The sequence below is a fragment of the Polypterus senegalus genome, chromosome 10 (assembly GCF_016835505.1).
Source record: "Polypterus senegalus isolate Bchr_013 chromosome 10, ASM1683550v1, whole genome shotgun sequence".
Classification (NCBI taxonomy): Eukaryota; Metazoa; Chordata; class Cladistia; order Polypteriformes; family Polypteridae; genus Polypterus; species Polypterus senegalus.
This window is the reverse complement of record NC_053163.1, coordinates 62594494-62616450: the sequence shown is the minus strand read 5'-3', so window position 1 is coordinate 62616450 and position 21957 is coordinate 62594494. Positions and strand designations below refer to the sequence as shown.

At 40.6% G+C, this 21957-nt stretch overlaps 1 protein-coding gene across 2 annotated transcripts in view; it reads right to left on the bottom strand.

Moving 5' to 3' along the window:
* Positions 1-21957, bottom strand: part of taf1 (TAF1 RNA polymerase II, TATA box binding protein (TBP)-associated factor) — a 140792-nt gene that overhangs the window by 19645 nt on the left and 99190 nt on the right. For both annotated transcript variants that reach the window (XM_039765844.1, XM_039765845.1), the window contains exons 29-34: positions 21598-21696; positions 21124-21301; positions 19194-19261; positions 18787-18909; positions 14853-14945; positions 3052-3136 (exon numbers count right to left, since the gene is read on the bottom strand). In XM_039765844.1, coding sequence (XP_039621778.1) covers positions 3052-3136; positions 14853-14945; positions 18787-18909; positions 19194-19261; positions 21124-21301; positions 21598-21696 — 646 coding nt within the window. The remainder of the gene's footprint in view (positions 1-3051; positions 3137-14852; positions 14946-18786; positions 18910-19193; positions 19262-21123; positions 21302-21597; positions 21697-21957) is intronic.

Genomic DNA, 21957 nt, shown 5'->3' with positions numbered 1-21957 from the left:
CTCATTGGATGAAACTGGAGAGAGGATGCATGGGTCTACAATTTCAAGAGCTCTCTAAAAAACAGGGTAGCAAGGGGTAGCAGGAAAGAAGCCAGTCCTTAAGAAGGTCCACATAAAAGCACATATGGCATTTGCTGAAAAGCACGAGAAACACCCAGTTAAGATGTGGGAGAAGGTTTTATGGTCAGATGAGACCAAAATAGAACTTTGTGGCCAGACTTCAAATAAGTATGTGTGGTATAAAACTAACATGCCCATACCTCAAGAAATACCATATCTACTGTAAAATATGGTGATGCTTTTTATATGCTGAGACTGGGAATTTGGTCAGAGTTGAAGGGACAATGGGTGTGCACAAAAACTGCAGAATATTTTGTGATAACTTGTTTCTGTCTGCTATCAATCTACGGCTCAGGAGAAAATTTATCTATCAGTATGACAATAAGCATAAGGCCAAAGTGACACTGGAATCACTAAAAAAAAACAGACAGAAAGGTGAATGTTTTGGGAGGGTCAAGTCAAAGCTCTGATCTTAAACTTATTCAGTCTGTGGTACTATTTGAAAACTGCTGTTGAAGCGCCACCCCACCAGCCTAGATGTTGGTATAAAGCACTGATAAGATCTCTGTAAATTCTGCCAGGAAGAATGGGAAATAGAATCATTCCTGAGCAATGTGCAAGACTGGTACATACTTACTCCAAAAAGAATTAAGGCTTATTGTTGCAAAAGCATTCTTTATAACGGTATTAATGTGTAGAGCTTGAATATGTATGCAACCTAACTTTTGAGTTTTTCTTCTTCAGTTAAATATCTACAGAAAATGGCCTGTTTTGATTTTGATAATGCATTGTTACATCATAAGAGTTCACATTAAAGATGGTATTAATATTCTGCCTGACTCGGGTTTTCCCAGATACTTTCAAATTTTTGAGGTTTATATTTAAATCAATAATTATATTGTCTATCTGGAGCACTAATAAAGGTAATTATTACCGTATCATACCAAAACTATTATTTCTTCATCTGCTGCAAGAAGCATCTAAATATCTGCACATCAGGAATAAAACCTAATAAAAATTTCCCACATAAGGAAAGCCTCTTCATTGAATATGTCTTTTCAGGTGTTTTGTTATGGACAAGGATACTTTTGAAAATGATGAGAAAACTTTAACATCAATGGAGATTGTCTTCATATAAAAACTTAATTTTTAAATTGAAAAATGGTATTGTGGATGCAGCCTGAGTAATGCTAGTTGTTTCAGAAGGTAACGGAGTGCCTACTCCTGGCCATGCTCCATCTGTGTTGTGACAGCTAACAAAGGCAGCTTCCTCATGCCTTCAACAATGAAAACCTCTAACAAATGTTCTCCTGGTGTCTCGCTTTAACAGATATAATGCACACCCTTATCACCTATCACTCGAAAAAGAATTACATTAAGGGTCTAAACCAGGGGTGCCCAATGCGTCGATCGTGATCGACCAGTAGATAGCGCTGCATTAAAAAAAATTTTTTTTTTTTTAAACAATAGTCTATCATATATCCTCCCTAAGCATTTGTCACTTGATTGACATACAAGAGGCCAGTCTGAAATCTCTTCTCTTCTAACACACTGGTCATCCTGCACTCGCAAACTACTGCACAACTCCGGCTGTGATCTAGTTAGCTTTCCAATTGATATCGACTAAAGAAGGGATTTAAAAAAAATGTTTGGGGAGGGTATGGGCTGAATGTGGAATTGGAAGAGGATTTTTTTTCTCACAATGTCACAATTGAAGTGCGTTTGTCTGATCTGTCAATCATTGCTATTCCAAAGAAGGAAAATGTGGAAAGGCATTTTCGAACTGTTCATAAAAACTACGAAACTGACTTCCTTTTCTGAGAAAAAGAAAGGGAACTAAAATCGCAGTTAATCGGACAGCCGTCATTTTTCACTCAGCTGAATTCAAAAGCTCCTCGACTGCATTATTCAGCTCTACATATTTATGCGAGTCAGCATTTTCCCACATGATGATTATTAAATCCAAATACTGTAGTGACCATAAATGTATTGAATTGTTATTGTGCCATAAAGGTTATTCAGTTATGCAAGGTACGACAACATACATTTTATGTATAAAGTATACTCAGTATGTGTATATGGGGGTGTCTGTGTTTATATATATATATATATATATATATATATATATATATATGTGTGTGTGTGTGTGTGTATGTGTATAGCATTTTTAATGTAGGTAGATCATTTCGACCTGGTCATTTTAAAAGTAGCTCGCAAGCCGATAAAGTGTGGGCACCCCTGGTCTAAACTAATAATAGCATGGGTATTTTCATAAAAGATTCTGTGAAATTTATTGCAATTAAATATTTTTTCACCTCATGATGCTATTAATCCTTGAAAAACAACTTGATCAACAGGAAAGTCTGTATCCTCAAATTAGTAGTCTGCTGTCAGTTTCAAACCGTATGTTATATCTGCCTATGCATAAAATGTTCATTCTGATTGCACTGAAAGCAGAAAAATCAAGTTTATTTATTAACTAAATTAATAGGCCTAATTTGAAACTGGAAACTTATATGCAAGGTTTTTTTTTTTTTTAGCCAAACAATGAAAATGAAATATTTGGCAAAAACCAAGATTCCTTATCTTAGAACTGCCTCATACATTCACTTTATAATGGCAAAAGGAAAACCAGCAAGATTAAAGTCCATCCATCCATCCATTATCCAACGTGCTATATCCTAACAACAGGGTCATGGGGGTCCGCTGGAGCCAATCCCAGCCAACACAGGGCGCAAGGCAGGAAACAAACCCTGGGCAGGGCGCCAGCCAACTGTAGAAGATTAAAATCTCAGCTTAATATCACATCCATTAATAAAAAACAGTAATAAAGGACTTCACTTAATAAGCTTGTTCTTCAAGGTGCACAGTCCCTAAACAAAACAGTCCTGGCACATTTTATTTCTAAAAATGTTTAGACAGGGAGTAAGAATTATTTTCATTTGTATACTCCCTACTGTGAAAGCTTAACTAAATTTTCAATAAACTTACCATTATATTTTACACTGTTAGTGTAAATCAGGTTTACATCCTCAAGGAAAACTTCCCGGTTCTGGTATTTATGCTTTGAAATGTTCTAATACAAAAAATAAAATTGCACATGTTACCTAAATAAAAATTCACAAAAATTTGATGTTTTTATTTTCATCATATTTTTCTAAACATTTCAGAAATTAAATACCAATTTTCTTTTTTCAAAAAATTATATTTTATTTGCAAAATCAGAGGATAACATAACAGTTTGTGAAGTAAACCATGAACAATATACAGATAAGCTAAGCTACACTGATATAGCATTATACATAGGAATACTGGACAACATTACAAGACAAATCAGAAGGGACTAAGTACAGATTACTTGCAGAAGCCATTTATTTTTTTAAAGGATACCAGACACACCTTTAAAGTAATTACCTAAATAAAGTACCTTTGATATTTAAGAATTACCTTACAGATTATGCCTATGCATCTTGAGCAGCATGTTGCCTTACTCCTTTTTCATTTGTTAGTATACTATTATGTTTTATTTACTCAAATCCAATACAAAAAATATTTTGTGGTAATCATGAGATCATGTCTCTGGTACTATGGAATACAAAATAAATTAGCTGCTAGAGAATTCTATCCATTATAATATGCATATCTTAACTTCAAATCAAACCATTAATTCATTTTATGCTTGTTTTTAAGCAATGTAAAGCCTTCAAGTAAAACACTATGCAAAATCTTGGCAAGATGCAGGAGCACTGGAAGAAAATCCATGCAGATAATTACTAACCCAAATACATGCCATTCAAATGCTGGATGAAAGCAGAATCCTCGAAGGAAACAAAACAAGCATATAAAGAAAGTGACCATGCCAACTCCACACAAAAGTGCACTAGCAGCAAATCATGAACAAGAATTAACGCTCTTCTCTCATGTCACTTTCCATGTAAATCAGAATGTAATATTATACATATTTATTTAATACTTATGGCTAGACTAGGAAATGACATCATTGAGCCAAGAATAAAAATGAATAAAAAAGTAATTGTTATTGTGGAATTAGTAAATATGGGACACATGTAATGCCAAATTGATATTTGTTTTATCACTGTGTAAAAAGGTACACTACTTGCCATTTCATATTGATCAAAAATTACTACTTATGTTTAAGTTCTGATGTTACGAGGAATAGATACTAGACTGCAAAGAATCAGTTTAGTTTTTATTTATATAGGTATAACATTTTATCTTGTAATACTAAAGGTACACAACGATGTTAATCTAACACGTCAGGTTTTTCTTTTTACTGTATATATATTAAGTTGTGAGATACCAAAAAAGCTCCCTGATTGCATTTACATCAAGTAAGGAGAAGGAAGCTGCTGAATCAGTCAGAGACTAAATTACCTAGCACATGAAACTATCCTTTTTTACGTAAACTTTTTCATTTTAAAAAACTCATCAATATTTTACCTAATGAACAGGTGAGGGGACGCTGGCGCACGCCTTTTGTTGCCGCTCCTCCCTGTTAACAACACTTTTCGCAAAATTCGCCTTAATTCTACACTTTCTTATGCTTTTATTATACGTATAGTTCGTGGATACAACCGACTTGAATTGCATGGATTTGGCTTAATATGTACAGATTTAATGGACTCTACTTTGACTGGGAACAGCTGAGTCTGTGGATCATGGGACGAGACCTACGAACATTTCTTTGTACCTGGCGATCTAGAACCTCGGGATGATCTGTCTCCGTGATTATATTCGCTATGCTGATCTGCTCCTGTTTCATCTTACAGTACTCTACGACTGTGAACTGATTTGATGTTCATTCTAACCTGGTTTATGGCTCCGGGGCGATCACGCCTGAAACTACCAAGCGTTACTGTCTGTGGCTGTGTATTGGAACCCCCAAATCCTGCAACCTCCTTCTGCTATGCTTTCTGCTGCTTTGCTATTGCCGCTCATCTATGCTACCACACCCGCCTGTCCTACCGGTTCTGCTGTGCTGTGCTGCTTCTCCACTGCTTTTCAGATAAGTATTGCCCAGTATCATGCTAAAATACTCTCATAACAAACTCCTTCTTATTAAAACAGTTTGTCCAGAGCAAATGGTCTGACTGGAATATCCTAAAAGACGACAGCATTTTGCAGCGCTCAAAATATGTACATCGCGGAACAGGTCGCCACCACCGCCAGCCTGCGAATGAAAAGAGCACCGGCAGCATTTGCTCAGGAATAAGCCGTCCTTCTCATGGCCCTAGAAATAGAAGTGTCAGTGTGCCAGATTTACATTATGTGGAAATAAACCCTGATCATGGCTCTGTGCAAAAAGAACCCTCATTAACAAATATGGCACTGTTTAACTCAAGGTCTCTTTAATGGCAAAGCATTGGTGCTGTCAGAACTCATCACTGACACCAAACTTGATATTCTATGTTTAACGGAGACGGCAAAAACCGAACAAATTTACGTCTCTCACAGAGGCGACGCCACCTGGTTTCCGTTTTTATTTGAACCAGCGAAAAATCCATGATATATATTTATATATGCTTACATTTAAAATCTGCGATGGAGTGAAGCTGCAAAAGTCAAAGAGCGATATAGCGAGAGATCACTGTATTGATTTTCCCACCCACTCTGGTGGTCATATACTGGATCTGATCTGCAATTCTGGACTTTTACCAACATTTACAGCACTTATTTGGGACAAATTTCTTACAGAAACCTTAAAAATATCTGTCCCTCTATCCTTTCTGGATCAATGTCTGATCTTTTACTGTCTGCACCTATTCCGTCAACACTAGATAGTCTTGTTGACCACTATAACTCAGCCCTTCATTCAGCATTAGATAAAACAGCTCCTTTAAAACATTGTAACATAATGAGGTTTCCTTTAAGCATTCAACTCCTTGGTATAATTCAGAAATGCGATCTATGAGAGCAGCTGGGCGACACCTTGAGAGAATGTCATGTAAGACTGGCCTCACCGTGCACATCCAGGCTTTCTCTGACCACCAAAGAGTTTACAGAGAAGCACTAACTACGGCTAAGAACACCCACTATGGTAAAATAATAGAAAGTGGCCACTATAACCCAAGGGTTTTGTTTTCTGTAGTTAATAAACTATTCAAACCCGCATCTGACCCAACTACCTCTTCAACTGAAGTCTGTGAGGAATTCCTCCACTTTTTCCGTAACAAAATTAAAGATCTAAATAATTCAACTAATATAAATACATCATCTGTTTATAGTTCTCCCTGTTTTCCCACTCCATCCAGCTCCTCCTCTAAGTTCTCACCAGTCACATCTGGGTTTGTTAATAACCTGCTTTGTAAGATGAGGCCAACTACTTGTGTACTGGACCCCATTCCCAGCACACCACTTAACTCCTGCCTTCATGCCATAATCCCGACTGCTACAACAATAGTATGTCTACTAGGACTAGATGTTTTAATCCCTTTGTAATCAGGACAGCATTGATTTCTTAGGTAGGACTGGAGGTGTCAGTTGTGTACCCCAGGGTCATTGGGTGTTTCGGCCTTTATCACAATACATCCTCGCCCGAGGACGGCCCACCACAGGCTGATCAGACCTGGGTGTGTGCTGCGCTGGAGGCTCCATGAGCAGCCCATACGGTCTCATTCCGCTTCAGCCACAACCAATGGCTGCTTCTTATGGCGGTATCTGCCAGCTCCTTGACGGTCTTCTGCTGAGCCTGCCCACTGACTCCTACCTCCTTCAGCAGCCTCGTGGTGGAACTAGCTACGAAACCCCTGCAGCCCACCTCCACTGGATGCACAGACACTTTCCAGCCCCAGTCCTCTGCCAAGTTTGTATATTGCAGCTTTTTCCTTTCGAATGCCTCATCGATGGCTTCCTCCCATGGTACTGTCAGCTCCACAATGAACACACGTTGACAGGATTTAGACCAAAGGACCAGGTCTGGCCGCAGGTTTATTATTGTGATTTCAGGTGAGAAATTAGTCTTTGATTTAAATCCACTTGCATTTCCCAGTCTCGGGCTGCATTCAGTGGACATGAGACTGGAAATGCTCTTTTGGCCGGTTGCTTCTCCCCCTCACAAACAAAAGATGTTCGTTGCCGAGAGGCAGTCTCAGCTTCCAAGGGTATGGCGTTGGAAGTTACCCTCTTGCTCTCCAGTGCAGCTGCCAAGCTCCTCAACACTTGGTTGTGGCGCCAGGTGTATCTGCCTTGGGTAAGGCTCGTCTTGCAACCCACCAGGATGCGTTTAAGAGTTGCTGGGGCAGCACACTAGAGACAGGCCGGATCCTCTTCAAACCAAAGATGCAAGTTTGTTGGAAAGGGCAGGACATCATATGTGGCTCTGATGGTAAAGCTCAGCATATTGGACTCAATGTTCCACAGCTCGCTCCAAGTGATCTTTCTCCTCTCCACACCATCCCACTTCATCCAGCGGCCTTGCTTGGCTTGGGACACAGCCCTAGCACATCTGCCCGCTTTCTCCTGGAGGCGCACCCCCTCTATCACCAGGCGTTGCCATTCTAATAGGTTAGCCTTCTGCTAAGTGGGTGTTGTACGCAGGCCTAGGCCCCTTTGCTGGTTTGCACTTGTCTCACTATGTCCCGATATCTCAGGGGAGCCTTTGCCTGTGCCACTGCTGCTCCTGGCCTCCACCTCTTCCCTGTTATCAAGGTTGGAGCAGCGCCTCTGACCAAGGGATCCCTAAATTCCGTGAGGGTGATTTCAAGCCTTGCCATATACAGGTGCTGGTCATAAAATTAGAATATCATGACAAAGTTGATTTATTTCAGTAATTCCATTCAAAAAGTGAAACTTGTATATTTGCTTCATTCATTACACACAGACTGATATATTTCAAATGTTTCTTTCTTTTAATTTTGATGATTATAACTGACAACTAATGAAAGTCCCAAATTCAGTATCTCGGAAATTAGAATATTGTGAAAAGGTTCAATAATCAGCTAATTAACTCAAAACACCTGCAAAAGCCTTTAAATGGTCTCTCAGTCTAGTTCTGTAGGCTACACAATCATTGGGAAGACTGCTGACTTGACAGCTGTCCAAAAGGCGACCATTGACACCTTGCACAAGGAGGGCAAGACACAAAAGGTCATTGCTAAAGAGGCTGGCTGTTCACAGAGCTCTGTGTGCAAGCGCATTAATAGAGCGGCGAAGGGAAGGACAAGATGTGGTAGAAAAAAAGTGTACAAGCAATAGGGATAACCGCACCCTGGAGAGGATTGTGAAACAAAACCCATTCAAAACTGTGGGGGAGATTCACAAAGAGTGGACTGCAGCTGGAGTCAGTGCTTCAAGAACCACCACGCACAGACGTATGCAAGACATGGGTTTCAGCTGTCGCATTCCTTGTGTCAAGCCACTCTTGAACAAGAGACAGCGTCAGAAGCGTCTCGCCTGGGCTAAAGACAAAAATGACTGGACTAATGCCGAGTGGTCCAAAGTTATGTTCTCTGATTAAAGTAAATTTTGCATTTCCTTTGGAAATCAAGGTCCCAGAGTGTAGAGGATGAGAGGAGAGGCACAGAATCCATGTTGCTTGAGGTCCAGTGTAAAGTTTCCACAGTCAGTGATGGTTTGGGGTGCCGTGTCATCTGCTGTTGTTGGTCCATTGTGTTTTCTGAGGTCCAAGGTCAACACAGCCGTCTACCAGGAAGTTTTAGAGCACTTCATGCTTCCTGCTGCTGATGAACTTTATGGAGATGCAGATTTCATTTTTCCAACAGGACCTAGGCACCTGCACACAGTGCCAAACCTACCATTACCTGGTTTAAGGACCATGGTATCCCTTTTCTTGATTGGCCAGCAAACTCGCCTGACAACCCCATAGAAATTCTATGGGGTACTGTGAAGAGGAAGATGCAATATGCCAGACCCAACAATTCAGAAGAGTTGAAGGCCACTATCAGAGCAACATGGGCTCTCATAACACCTGAGCAGTGCCACAGACTGATCGACTCCATGCCACGCCACATTGCTGCAGTAATCCAGGCCAAAGGAGCCCCAACTAAATATTGAGTGCTGAACATGCTCATACTTTTCATGTTCATACCTTTCAGTTGGCCAACATTTCAAAAATCCTTTTTTTGCATTGGTCTTAATTGATAATCTAATTTTCCGAGATACTGAATTTGGGACTTTCATTAGTTGTCAGTTATAATCATCAAAATTAAAAGAAATAAACATATGAAATACATCAGTCTGTATGTAATGAATGAATCTAATATACAAGTTTCACTTTTTGAATGGAATTACTGAAATAAATCAACTTTGTAATGATATTCTAATTTTATGACCAGCACCTGTAGGCCTATGCTACTGAGGCATCTGGGTAATCCAAGCCACCTCTGCACCTGCACATTCACCAGCCTCTCCAGCCGCTTGGCATGGGATAGGGTGACCTCATAGATGAAAATTGGCCACATGAGGGGGGGCAACAATCCAAACTGAAAGCACCAGAGCTTCAGCTTCACTGGGAGAGCTGTATGGTTAAATTGCTTTAGGCCGCTGATAGTGTCCTGCCTGAGTTGTTCCACCTGTTCGGAGTCTTTTAGCTCTGCATTGTACCAACGTTCAAGGCTTTTGATGGGCTTTTCCAGGATTGTTGGTATCGGCACATCATTAACATGAAATCTCACGTTGACGAGCTTGCACTTAACTAAGGAGATGCTGCGGGATTTTTCTGGTTTAAACTCCATCGCTCCCATTTGATGTTACCATGGAGTTTGTCCAGCAGGCATCTGGTGCATGCCTTAGTTTATGTTATAGTTGTCATGTCATCCATAAACACCCTGATTGGAGGAAGACACAGCCCGTTCTTCAGACGTTCACCTCTAACCACCCACCATGAAGCTTGAATAATTATCTCCATTGCCATGGTAAAGGCCAGTGGGGAGATGGTACAACCCGCCATTATGCCAACCCGTAGGGACTGCCAAGCAGTTGTTTTATCTTGGAGTATAATGCAGAACTGGAGGTCCTGAAAATAGGCTTTTACCAGCCTTGTGATGGTCTCTGGGACATGGAAAAAGTTGAAGGCTGTCCACAGTGACTCATGAAGCACTGACCCGAAGGCACTGGCCAGGTCTAAGAAGACCACATGCAGATTTTCCTTTCCCTTCTTGGCCATTTGTACTTGGTTCCAAATCATATTTGCGTGCTCCAGACATCCTGAGAATCCTCTTATCCCCTGCCTTCTGCACAGAGGAGTCAACATAGTTGTTCTTCAGCAGGAACGCGGATAGTCTTCGGGCCACAACACTGAAGAAAATCTTTCCTTCCACATTTAGTAAGCTGATTTCTTTAGGAATTAGGATCCTGCCTGCCCTCTAATGCTCAGGTGTTCCTCTAATTCCCTCATAGGTACTTTAAGGGTCCCGGTTTTCTCCTTGACAAAGAAATCTTTGGCAAACTTGTAGGGATCTCTGTAGAAGGCAGTCCTTGTCCGCTCTTTCTTCTAACGTTGTTTTCTCAAGTGTTCTGCTCTTCGCAGTGTTAAAAGGTGCTGCTTGATGTTGTCCTGTAGTGCCTCAATTCTTTTCCTTTCCTCTTCAGAGGCCTTCTTCCATTGTTTTCGCAGGCATCTTCTGTCTTTCATAAGTCGCTCCATGTCTTGCTGCCTCCTGGACTTGAGATGGCCTGATGGTTTCTTCTGAGCTCTGAAGTTCTTGCTTTTCACTCCAAATCTCTCAGCGCCATAACTATATATAATTTCTCCCATCTTGTCTAGTTTCCTTTCGATGTCCCCTTTCAGATCTTCTAAGAGATGGACAAGGTCAGAGTCAATGGTTCTCCACTCTTTTTCCTGGCAGGATTTGGGCCACAGAATTTCGTCCACACAACTTTCTCTCAATTGCTGTCTGTGGCTGGATTGGGTCAGGGCTCTCGTCCATTAGTGGAGCTGTGCCTGGCTGAGCTTCGTCTGGGGTTTTGACACCCTGTGGACTGTGGTGAGTTTCCTGCCACTGGGCTTCAATCGACTGATTTGCCCTACCTCTGAAAAAGTATTGGTCAATGCGAGGTCCCTTGGTAAGCTCTTTCAGGCACTTCTTCCTGCCTTCTTTTTCCAGCCACAGATACAGCTCTGCAACTGCCAGTGCTGTTTCTCCATCAACTGCCGTGCTAATTATCAATGTCATTGTCGTTTTCATTCCTGAGGTCCATTACTGTGTGGTCTGTCAACGAGTCATTTTGCGCCCCCGCTCTCGCAGACTCAGGGGGTATTCTTCTTGAAGTTTCCGTAACAGTAGTTGGGTGGATCCGAGTCATTGTGTTATGACCGAAACCTGCCGACTTGGGTAGCTGGCCAAAGCCAGCCCCCTTGGGGTCTATTCCCTCCTGTCATCCCTTGACACTGGCTCTGTGCCGCTCACTTTTAAAATCGCTTCTGTAACCCCAATGTTAACAAATTCTGGTCTTGATGCTGACGATCTTAACAATTTTCGGCCTATTTCCCATTTACCTTTCCAGTCAAAAGTTCTTGAGCGTGTTGTAGCCTCCCAGCTCACCAATTACTTAACCACTAATAACCTGATGGAACCCTTTCAATATGGTTTCTGGGCTAACTAAGCACAGCAATGAAACTGCTCTGCTAGGGGCAACCAATGATTTGTTTATCGCAGCAGACTCTGGACAAACCAGCATATTAATTCTGTTAGACCTCAGTGCAGCAATTGCCACTGTCAGACATGACATTCTACTGTCCAGAATGGAGAACATGCTGGGTATCTCTGGCACTGCCCTCCATTGGTTCAAGTCCTATCTGACTGATAGGCAAGAGTTTGTTAGTCTTGGCAACAGCAGATCCAGCTTGGCGCCAGTCACACAAGGAGTTCCGCAGGGCTCTGTCCTCGGCCCTCTTCTCTTCAGTACTTATATGCTTCCCCTTGGCCATATTATCCGTAGCTATGGACTGGGTTATCATTTTTATGCAGATGATACTCAACTCTACTTCAATGTTAAAAGTGGAACTTCATCAGAGCTTTCTCAGCTCACAACCTGCCTTAGTGAAATTAAAACCTGGATGGAGCAGAACTCTTTAAAATTAAATTGCAACAAAACTGAACTCCTGTAAATTGGGACTAAAATGCAACTTAATAAAATGAGCTCTTTCCCAGTCCATCCTGGCAGTGATCTCATCAAATCTGCCTCTACTGCAAAAAATCTTGGAGTCATTTTTGATTCTTCCCTTTCTTATTCCGCCCACATAAGTCACATTAAGAAACTTTCTTACTTTCACCTCCGTAACATATCACATGTTCGATACTTCCTCTCCTTTTCGAATGCTGATAAACTTGTCCATGCTTTCATCACATCCAGTATTGATTATTGTAACTCGCTGCTGGCAGGTGCCCCTTCTAATCTTATATCACAGCTCCAGCTTATTCAAAACTCAGCTGCAACAGTCCTCACTTAAACCAGCAGCAGCGAGCACATCACACCCATCCTGCTCCGTCTTCACTGGCTCCCTGTGTCTTACAGAATCGAATATAAAATCCTACTAATAAGCTACAAATCCTTAAATAACCTCACGCAAAACTATATCAGTGACCTCCTCCATCACTATGTGCCTGCCCCTCCAACTAAGGTCCTCTGATTCTGGTAGTCTTATTGTGCCCCACACTAATCTACACTCCATGGGTGACAGGGCCTTCAGCTGTATAGCGCCCAGACTCTGAAATGACCTACCGAAATTGATTAGATCAGCTGACTCCATGAATTCTTTTAAAAACAACTCAAAACTCATCTGTTCAGAAAGGCTTTTAGCTCTACCTGACTTTATAATCCTTCGTTCAGTTTACCTCTCTGTCAAGATGCTCATGTAACCTGTATGTGTGTGTGTGCTTGACCATCAATTATGTTGTCTGTTTTTCTTCTTTTTTTCTCTGAATTCACTGTCGTAATCTTCTTTATTTATTTATTTGGTTTGTGCAATGCTATATACTGTATACCCTGCCGTTCTTTCTTATATTCTGTAAGTGCCTTGAGCATGGGAAAGGCACTATATAAATAAAATGTATTATTTATTATTATCTTTAAACCCAGAGGGAGAATTATCTCTGAATACAGAAAAGGCGCTGATAAGGAAGAATAGAACTAATTATACACCAAAGTATGTATTTTCTGGTTTCGCCCAAATATTACGTATTTTTTTGCACTGAAATCTCTGATGTTCTCCACACTGGACCATCATCATGACGTGGTGGTGGGTGCCCTGCACCTTAATGATGCTCAGAGGTAGGCTGTCTGGAGCTTTGTGCTCTTGGTAGAGTCTCGCTTGGTGAAAGGTTTTGGGTTTGAGAGGTCAGGCTAAGAATGGCTAACAAAGACCCTCATGAAGGTACTAATTACCTGCCTAGGATTGGGTTACAATGACCAATTTCTAGAGCTAGGCCTTGGGGTGGCATTTAACGGTGAAGGCCTGGTGGTTAGGCCACTCACATAACCCTGCGGGGCTAAGCCTGATATGACGATATGGAGCAATGTTGTGGCCTCGCCATGCGAGTGATAAGTTTGCGTGCAATGCCAGTAGAAAACAGGCAGGAAAGACCTAGATGGACTAGATCCTGGTAATAGAGACTGGCTTTGGGAACTTGGAACATTACCTTTCTGGAGGGGAAGGAGCCTGAGCTGGAAGGTGAGGTGTAAAGTACCAGCTGGACATAGTTTGTGTCACCTCCACACATAGCATGGGTTCTGGAAATAAACGTCATGACTGGGGGTGTGGGGGTGTTCTCCCCTTTTTGGAGATCCTATATGTGAAAGACCTCAGATACGTGTGGGGATACTCACTAGCTCTCTGGTGAGTTCTCTCCAGCAAAAGTCTGAATATTTTTTTGTGTATGCAACAAATAGCACTTTTGAGTATGCAGTCTTCTTAGAAAAGATGGGAGAGGCGCTTAAAAGGGTGCAGCCCACTAACTCGGTAGTTTTACTGAGCGAGTTGAATGCTCATGTTGAGAATGGCGGAGATACCAGATTAGAAGGAATGGCCTGCCAGATCTTAACCAGAAATGTGTTATTGATTATATATGCTAGTCATGGATTGCCCATAACAAACACTAATTTTGAACACAAGGAGTTTCATAAATGTACCTAGTACTTGGACTTAGTTGTGTCATCTGGCCTGAGATCATATGTTTTGTACACTTGGTTTAAAAGATGGGCAGAGCTGTCAGCTGATCTCCACTTGTAGTGAGTTGGATTCAAAGCAAAGGGTGTAGGCTAGATTGACAAGAGAAGCCTACATGATCTCTCTTTTGGATGGCTTGGGAACACCTGGGAATTACTCAGGAAGAGCTGAGCTGACCTGCTTGGCCTACTACCATTGTGACCCTCACAAGGAAAGGCAGATGGGAAGATGAAATAAGATGAGATTTACGGTCTAAGTCATGATAACAGTCAACGATGTCATACTTTTTTCTCTTCTTTTTGTCAATTTTTAGACCACTCTCTTTTTTTACTTGTACAGTAGTACGGTGGTTTGGGGAATGGAGAATTCCTAGCTACTCTGTATTTCTAATCTTAGATTTCTCACTTCACTTCATTTGCGACAAATAATATACAACAATAAAAAAAATATTTTTCCTATAACATAAATAAATATTCTTTTTTTTTTTTTTTAACATTTTGCCAAATAAATAGATGGGACCTTTCAAACTAGGGAACTACTAAGGCAAATTACAGCTGGAACTCTAATTCTGTGTGGAATTAAAGTCTTATAGTGACAATATTAGTATATAGGTATATAATAAACCAAAAAAAAAAAATGTACTCGCCTTTCGTATATTGTCCAGATCCATTGGATTTTCAATAACTTTGTAGTAATCAGGAACAAACTTCTTATTTACCGGGTGATGGAATGGCCATGACTAAAAATGTTATATGTAAAGAGCATTAACCATAAATCTACTTGAAACTTAACAGAAATGAGTCTTTTCAAAATTCATGTATATTCATAAAAGGATTCCATAAATAGCTTATACAAATAATATTTTCTTGCTTTTTTACGTTTGTACTTTAAGATCTATAATAGCTTTCTAAGTATATTTGAATATTTTAGCTGCATTACAATAAACAGTTCAATAATTGCTTTATGCACTAATGACTAATATTTTAACGTAGCAAATTGCAATAGGTAACCAGCGAGTAATTTAACTTGAAAAAATACAAACACACACCCATGCAGACAATGCAATGAATTTTTTAAAATGGTGAAAAGTTAAGCAGTAAACTGCCAGAGATTTAAATTTAAAGTTTAGGCTAACTGAAAATAATAGGAAATTTCAGAATATTATAAATCGTCCTTCTACAGGGAACAACTAATAGGTTATAACCCATATATGTTCTTCACCAATTAAAGTAAATTAAGCATTGCAAGTTGAAGCAAAAAATTTACACAGGTGCCCAAACTTGTGTTGATTACTTAAAAACCCTCTGTCTTAAAGCAGAGATGGAACAGACAGTGTTACTACACTATTTAAGTACTACTTGGAAAATATTCCAGTGATTATGGCAAGAAAGCGGCAATTAACAAATGAATGAGACAGAGCATTATTACCCTAAAAAGTATAGGGCTTTCATTTAGAAAAACTGCAAAAAAAAAAAAAATCAAAATCAAAGGGTCAGCAACTACGGTGTCCTACATAATCCAAAGGCAATTGGAAACTGGAAGCAACTCTGGGAGGAGGAGATCTGGTAGACGCAAACTCACAACCCAGTCAGAAGACAAATTTCTGAGGGTACGGGTTATAATGCTGTCTAACTTCACTTGTTAAATGCCAGTTACTTGCCAATATCATTGGACTATTGTGCATGTAGTACTTCAGAGGATGTAGTAGCACAGTCTGTTTCAACTCTGGTTTAAGATAGTCAAAGGGTTTTTAAGTAATCAACAGAATTTTGGACACCTGTGCAAACTGTTTTCTTCAACTTGCAAGGCTTAAATTTACTTTAATTGCTGCAAAACATCTGTTGGTTGTAACCTATTTAGTTGTTCCCGGAAGAGGGCCCATTTGTAATATTCTGAAATTTCCTTTCTTCAGTTTTTGCTAATCTAAACTTTAAATTTAAACCTCTTTCAGTTTACTGCTTACCTTTTCACCATTTTAGGTCAGTCATGCTCAAGAGACCGTATATATATATATATATATATATATATATATATATATATATATATATATAGTGAACGCTGGCCCCGGCACAGACAGACGGACAACATTTTTACACCCAACACACTGTTTATTTACACTATATACAAATATAAAAGTCCAGTGCACACTCACAAACCCCAGTGCCACTTGCACCGATTTCCCCAAAGTCCAGGGCCCACAGTCTTTGTGCATTCCTGGCCGCCTCCAGTCCTCTATCTCCATGCTCAGTCCTACTGCCTCCCGACTTCCACCAATGACTGGAGGGAGGCGGCCCCTTTTATGGGAACCCGGATGGGCTCCAGCTGCTTCCCGGCACTTAACGTTGGCCACACCCCTGTGTGGCGGAAGTGCCGGCTGCGCACCCGAAGCCGTCCGTGTCTCCCCGTCGTCTTCCCCGGCACTTCCTGGTGTGGTGGAAGTGCGGGCTCCCGGATAAATAGGCACTGGGCGCCGCCTGTCGGTGGCCACGGGTCCCTACAGGGCTGGGCTTCCAAGCCCCCTACCCGAGGCCTCCTGCATAACCAGGACGGACGCCCCCTCTCGGTCTGGAGGAGGCACACGCCCTCCTCTGGTCCTCCAAGGCATCCCGGCCGGGCTCCATCCCCGGCCAAAGAACACATGGGGTAAACCGGCATCGGGGCGCCGCCTAGCGGTGACCACAGGTCCCTACAGGGCTGGGCTTCCAAGCCCTGTACCCGTGGCCCCCAACATAACCAGGACGGACACCCCCTCGCGGTCTGGAGGAGGCACAAGCCCTCCTGTCCGTCCAGCCGGGGACCACAATATATATATATATATATATATATATATATATATATATATATATATATATATATACACACACACACACACACACACACACAGTGCATCCAGAAAATATTCACAGCGCATCACATTTTGTTATGTTACAGCCTTATTCCAAAATGGATTGAATTCATTTTTTTCCTCAGAATTCTACACACAACACCCCGTAATGACAACGTGAAAAAATTTTACTTGAGGTTTTTGCAAATTTATTAAAAATAAAAAAATTGAGAAAGCACATGTACATAAGTATTGACAGCCTTTGCCATGAACCTCAAAACTAAGCTCAGGTACATCCTATTTCCCCTGATCATCCTTGAGATGTTTCTGCAGCTTAATTGGATTCCACCTGTGGTAAATTCAGTTGATTGGACATGATTTGGAAAGGCACACACCTGTCTATATAAGGTCCCACAGTTGACAGTTCATGTCAGAGCACAAACCAAGCATGAAGTCAAAGGAATTGTCTGTAGATCTCCGAGACAGGATTGTCTCAAGGCACAAATCTGGGGAAGGTTACAGAAAAATGTCTGCTGCTTTGAAGGTCCCAATGAGCACAGTGGCATCCATCATCCATAAGTGGAAGAAGCTCAAAACCACCAGGACTCTTCCTAGAGCTGGCCGGCCATCTAAACTAAGCGATCGGGGGAGAAGGGCCTTAGTCAGGGAGGTGACCAAGAACCCAATGGTCACTCTGTCAGAGCTCCAGAGGACCTCTGTGGAGAGAGGAGAACCTTCCAGAAGGACAACCATCTCTGCAGCAATCCACCAATCAGACCTGTATGGTAGAGTGGCCAGACGGAAGCCACTCCTTAGTAAAAGGCACATGGCAGTCCGCCTGGAGTTTGCCAAAAGGCACCTGAAGGACTCTCAGACCATGAGAAACAAAATTCTCTGGTCTGATGAGACAAAGATTGAACTCTTTGGTGTGAATGCCAGGCATCACGTTTGGAGGAAACCAGGCACCGCTCATCACCAGGCCAATACCATCCCTACAGTGAAGCATGGTGGTGGCAGCATCATGCTGTGGGGATGTTTTTCAGCGGCAGAAACTGGGAGACTAGTCAGGATAAAGGGAAAGATGACTACAGCAATGTACAGAGACATCCTGGATGAAAACCTGCTCCAGAGCGCTCTTGACCTCAGACTGGAGTGACGGTTCATCTTTCAGCAGGACAACGACCCTAAGCACACAGCCAAGATATCAAAAGAGTGGCTTCAGGACAACTCTGTACACGTCCTTGAGTGGCCCAGCCAGACCCCAGACTTGAATCCGATTGAACATCTTTGGAGATATCTTAAAATGGCTGTGCACCAACGCTTCCCATCCAACCTGATGGAGCTTGAGAGGTGCTGCACAGAGGAATGGGCGAAACTGGCCAAGGATAGGTGTGCCAAGCTTGTGGCATCATATTCAAAAAGACTTGAGGCTGTAATTGCTGCCAAAGGTGCATCGACAAAGTATTGAGCAAAAGCTGTGAATACTTATGTACATGTGATTTCTACGTTTTTTTATTTTTAATAAATTTGCAAGAACCTCAAGTAAACTTTTTTCACGTTGTCATTATGGGGTGTTGTGTGTAGAATTCTGAGGAAAAAAATGAATTTAATCCATTTTGGAATAAGGCTGTAACATAACAAAATGTGGAAAAAGTGATGCGCTGTGAATACTTTCCAGATGCACTGTGTATATATATTCTTATGAAATACTTTATGATGCTGCATGCCAAATCCAAAACATTAAAGACAGACTTACATCAGGGACAGCCATCATCTTCTGAGTGACAATATTGTCAAGGATGAAAGAAAACGCAACTTGATCATCATCATCAAGTAATGGATTAATTGCCTTTTCCAACCTTACCAATCTATCTTCTTTCTGAGAGTGAAAAAAAAAAAAAACACAACTCTGAAAAGTTTCAAATTAGATATCAAAAGTAAGTGATTAACTTCACATACAAGTAAGGTATTATTTAGTGTTTTAAAAGAATACATTTTAGTAAGGTTGTAATTATTAAATATAAACATATTATAAAAACTGTTATTGAAAAAAAATGATCAATGATCTAACTGTAATCTTAAACAGCAAAAACTTTGTTTTTTTAACAAAAATAATAATGTAAAAGCATATTGTGCTATTTTTAATTAAGGAAAAAAAAATACCTCTTTCAGTTTTTCATCACATAGATCAAGCATGGACTGAGCGATCTGGGTTAAAGGATGCTTTGCACCTGTAATGGGAAGGACACATCCCCAGTTATTATTCGATACAAGGTAATTATTTAAACCTTTTACAAACTAATCAGTAGGAAAACAGAATGACAAAGTTTGAAACATGAGAAATGTTCAAGGTGCAGTACATGAATATGTCATGGGGCGTCCACCAAATTGCCTGAGCTATGCAGGAGGTGACTTGCTTCTTTAAAGTTCATTGGATAACTACTAAGTAATATTGTCTATTTTTGATGAGTGCTGGTGAAGTTTTTTGTTTAGCAGGCAATAATGAAAAATAACATTATCTTGGTCTTTGTATCCTATTGTACATATTTAATAGCTATTTGTAAGCAGTTCTGAAAATATAAAATGTGCATTGCACCTTGCCACAAAAACAAAGTAATCCTTTTTGTTTTACAAGATATACTGCAATATAGTCATGTCATGTTATTTTTTAAACCACGTAATCCAGACCATGGCCGTGGGGCGTGCTGAAACACCACTGACACAGGGCACAAAGTAGGAACAAATGGCATACAGGGTGCCAAAAAATTGCAGAGTAAACACACACACACCAAAAACACATTAGGGCCAATTTAGCTTCACCAGCACACCTAGCCTGCAGGTCGTTTGACAGTGGGAGGAAACTGAAGCACCTGGAGGAGACCTATGCAGACATGAGGAGAACATGCGAAATCCACGCAGGGAGGACCTGAGGTTTGAAGCTTGGTCTCCTTACTGTAAGGCAGCAGTGCTACGACTGCAACACCATGCAATATAGTATATACACTTGACATAAAAGTTTACATTTTTTGCAACCTTCTAAGTTTTTTAAATTCCTCTTTTGTGATGTGTTGCTTTGTTTTCCTATACTGCTCCCCATCGTTCTTTTCTGCAAGGAAGCCAGGTCAAACTTTTGAGTTTATTTAAAGATTTTTCAACTAATAAAGTTACCTATAGATGAAGAATGGACTACTTCTGTACTGTATCTCTTCAGAGAATCCTTGTGCACTGCTGGTTTGACATTATATCGAATGAGCAGTTGCTCACTGAGTCCCACATGAGGCCCATTACCTGCACTGTGAGGGAGCATCAGTTATGGCACTACGGCCATGTGGCGCGATTCACCAAGGGCAGGATCCTTATCAGAGGACCCAAGTGGCTGGACCAGGCCAACAAGATGCCCACATAATACCCGGCTGTGGTAGATAGGGGGTAATTTCCTGAGGATGGGACTGGGCCGTGTGTCTGTCCCTGATGTTGCCAACCAGGACCCTGAGCTGTTTCATCGTGTGGTAGGTGCGGCAGCGCACTGTATCAGTGTATGCTCCCTAACCTGAACTGCAGTGATTCTTAAAACATGCAGTCAGAAGCAGTGTCACCACACTACAGTTGAAGACTTTGAACACCGTTGTATGCATCAGTATCATTAGAAATTGAATCAGTCATTCTATCACTATTTGTGAAAAACAATTACTTCTATCACATGAGAAACTGCTTTTTACCAGTGGTTTTCTCCTCCGTGGCTGAAAATGCCCTTTAAATAACCACCTACAAGCCAAAACAACCAATAAAGCAACTGTTCAACTAAACTCAGATGTGATGATGTATGTTGTGCCTGCATACTGCAAGCAAGTTAATTTTATGCATGTGACCATGTAATGAATAAGGATGGTGGCAAAGGGTTTAAAGATGTATTTAAATAATAGCAAATAAATTATGACTACATATTAACATAAAAAGACAGTTATGGTGTTAAAGGATAACGGCAATGAAACTTTAAAGTATCTTTGTAAGTTACATTTTTTATGTCACAGTCTGAAGCCCAGAATTTTTTATTGTAACTCCATGAAAGCATCTTAATATTGTGTTGTCTTACCATTGTATGTGGCACTGTTTTTTACAATAAGCTCCACATTTTCACGGAACTCCTCCCGTGATGGGTACATTCTTTTTCTGACATTTTCCCTTAGGGTCTGTAAGTCCATAGGTCGTGTAATAATTTTGTAATAATCTTTAACAACCTTAGCATTTACAGGTGTGTGAAAAGGATAGGTCTGAAAATAATAATAATAATAAACAGGTTAAAGTTGCAAAATCATCACACTCATTCATTACCAAAAAGAAATTCATCAAATAAATGAAAGAAACCTTTTGCACAACCATGAATTATATTTTTAATTACTCAACTAGTGTTCTTTAATATACTGTATATAATATATTGATAAAATTACTGTTCCACATTTAATGTATGAAAATATTTACAGAATCTTTACAAGATATCAATCTTAGCAGTTACAATGAGAAGAGCATTAAAATAATCTGAATTAAGCATTCTATGATACTTTCTTACATTTGGATGGTCACGCATGTCATTAATGATCCCTTCAAGTATTGAAGACAGGGTTACCATGGGGTCAGTCCTGCGACGATGAATAGACTTGTGTGGCCGCTGAGGAGAAGAAGAGGGCACTTACCAAATGAATTGAAAGCCGCAACTAAAATCTTATAGCGTCTTAAAATGCACCTCATTGTGGCAACTAACAGCTGATTTCAACAGTACAGATCAGACTACAAACAAAACTTAAAAACGTAAAGACTAAAAGAAATAAAAATACAGATACAAAGGCCCTTGATAAGATGTATGATAAAGAAGGAAAAAACTGCTAGCTGAAGAGGAATGTTTTCAGGTAAGGTTTGAACTATTAAAAAT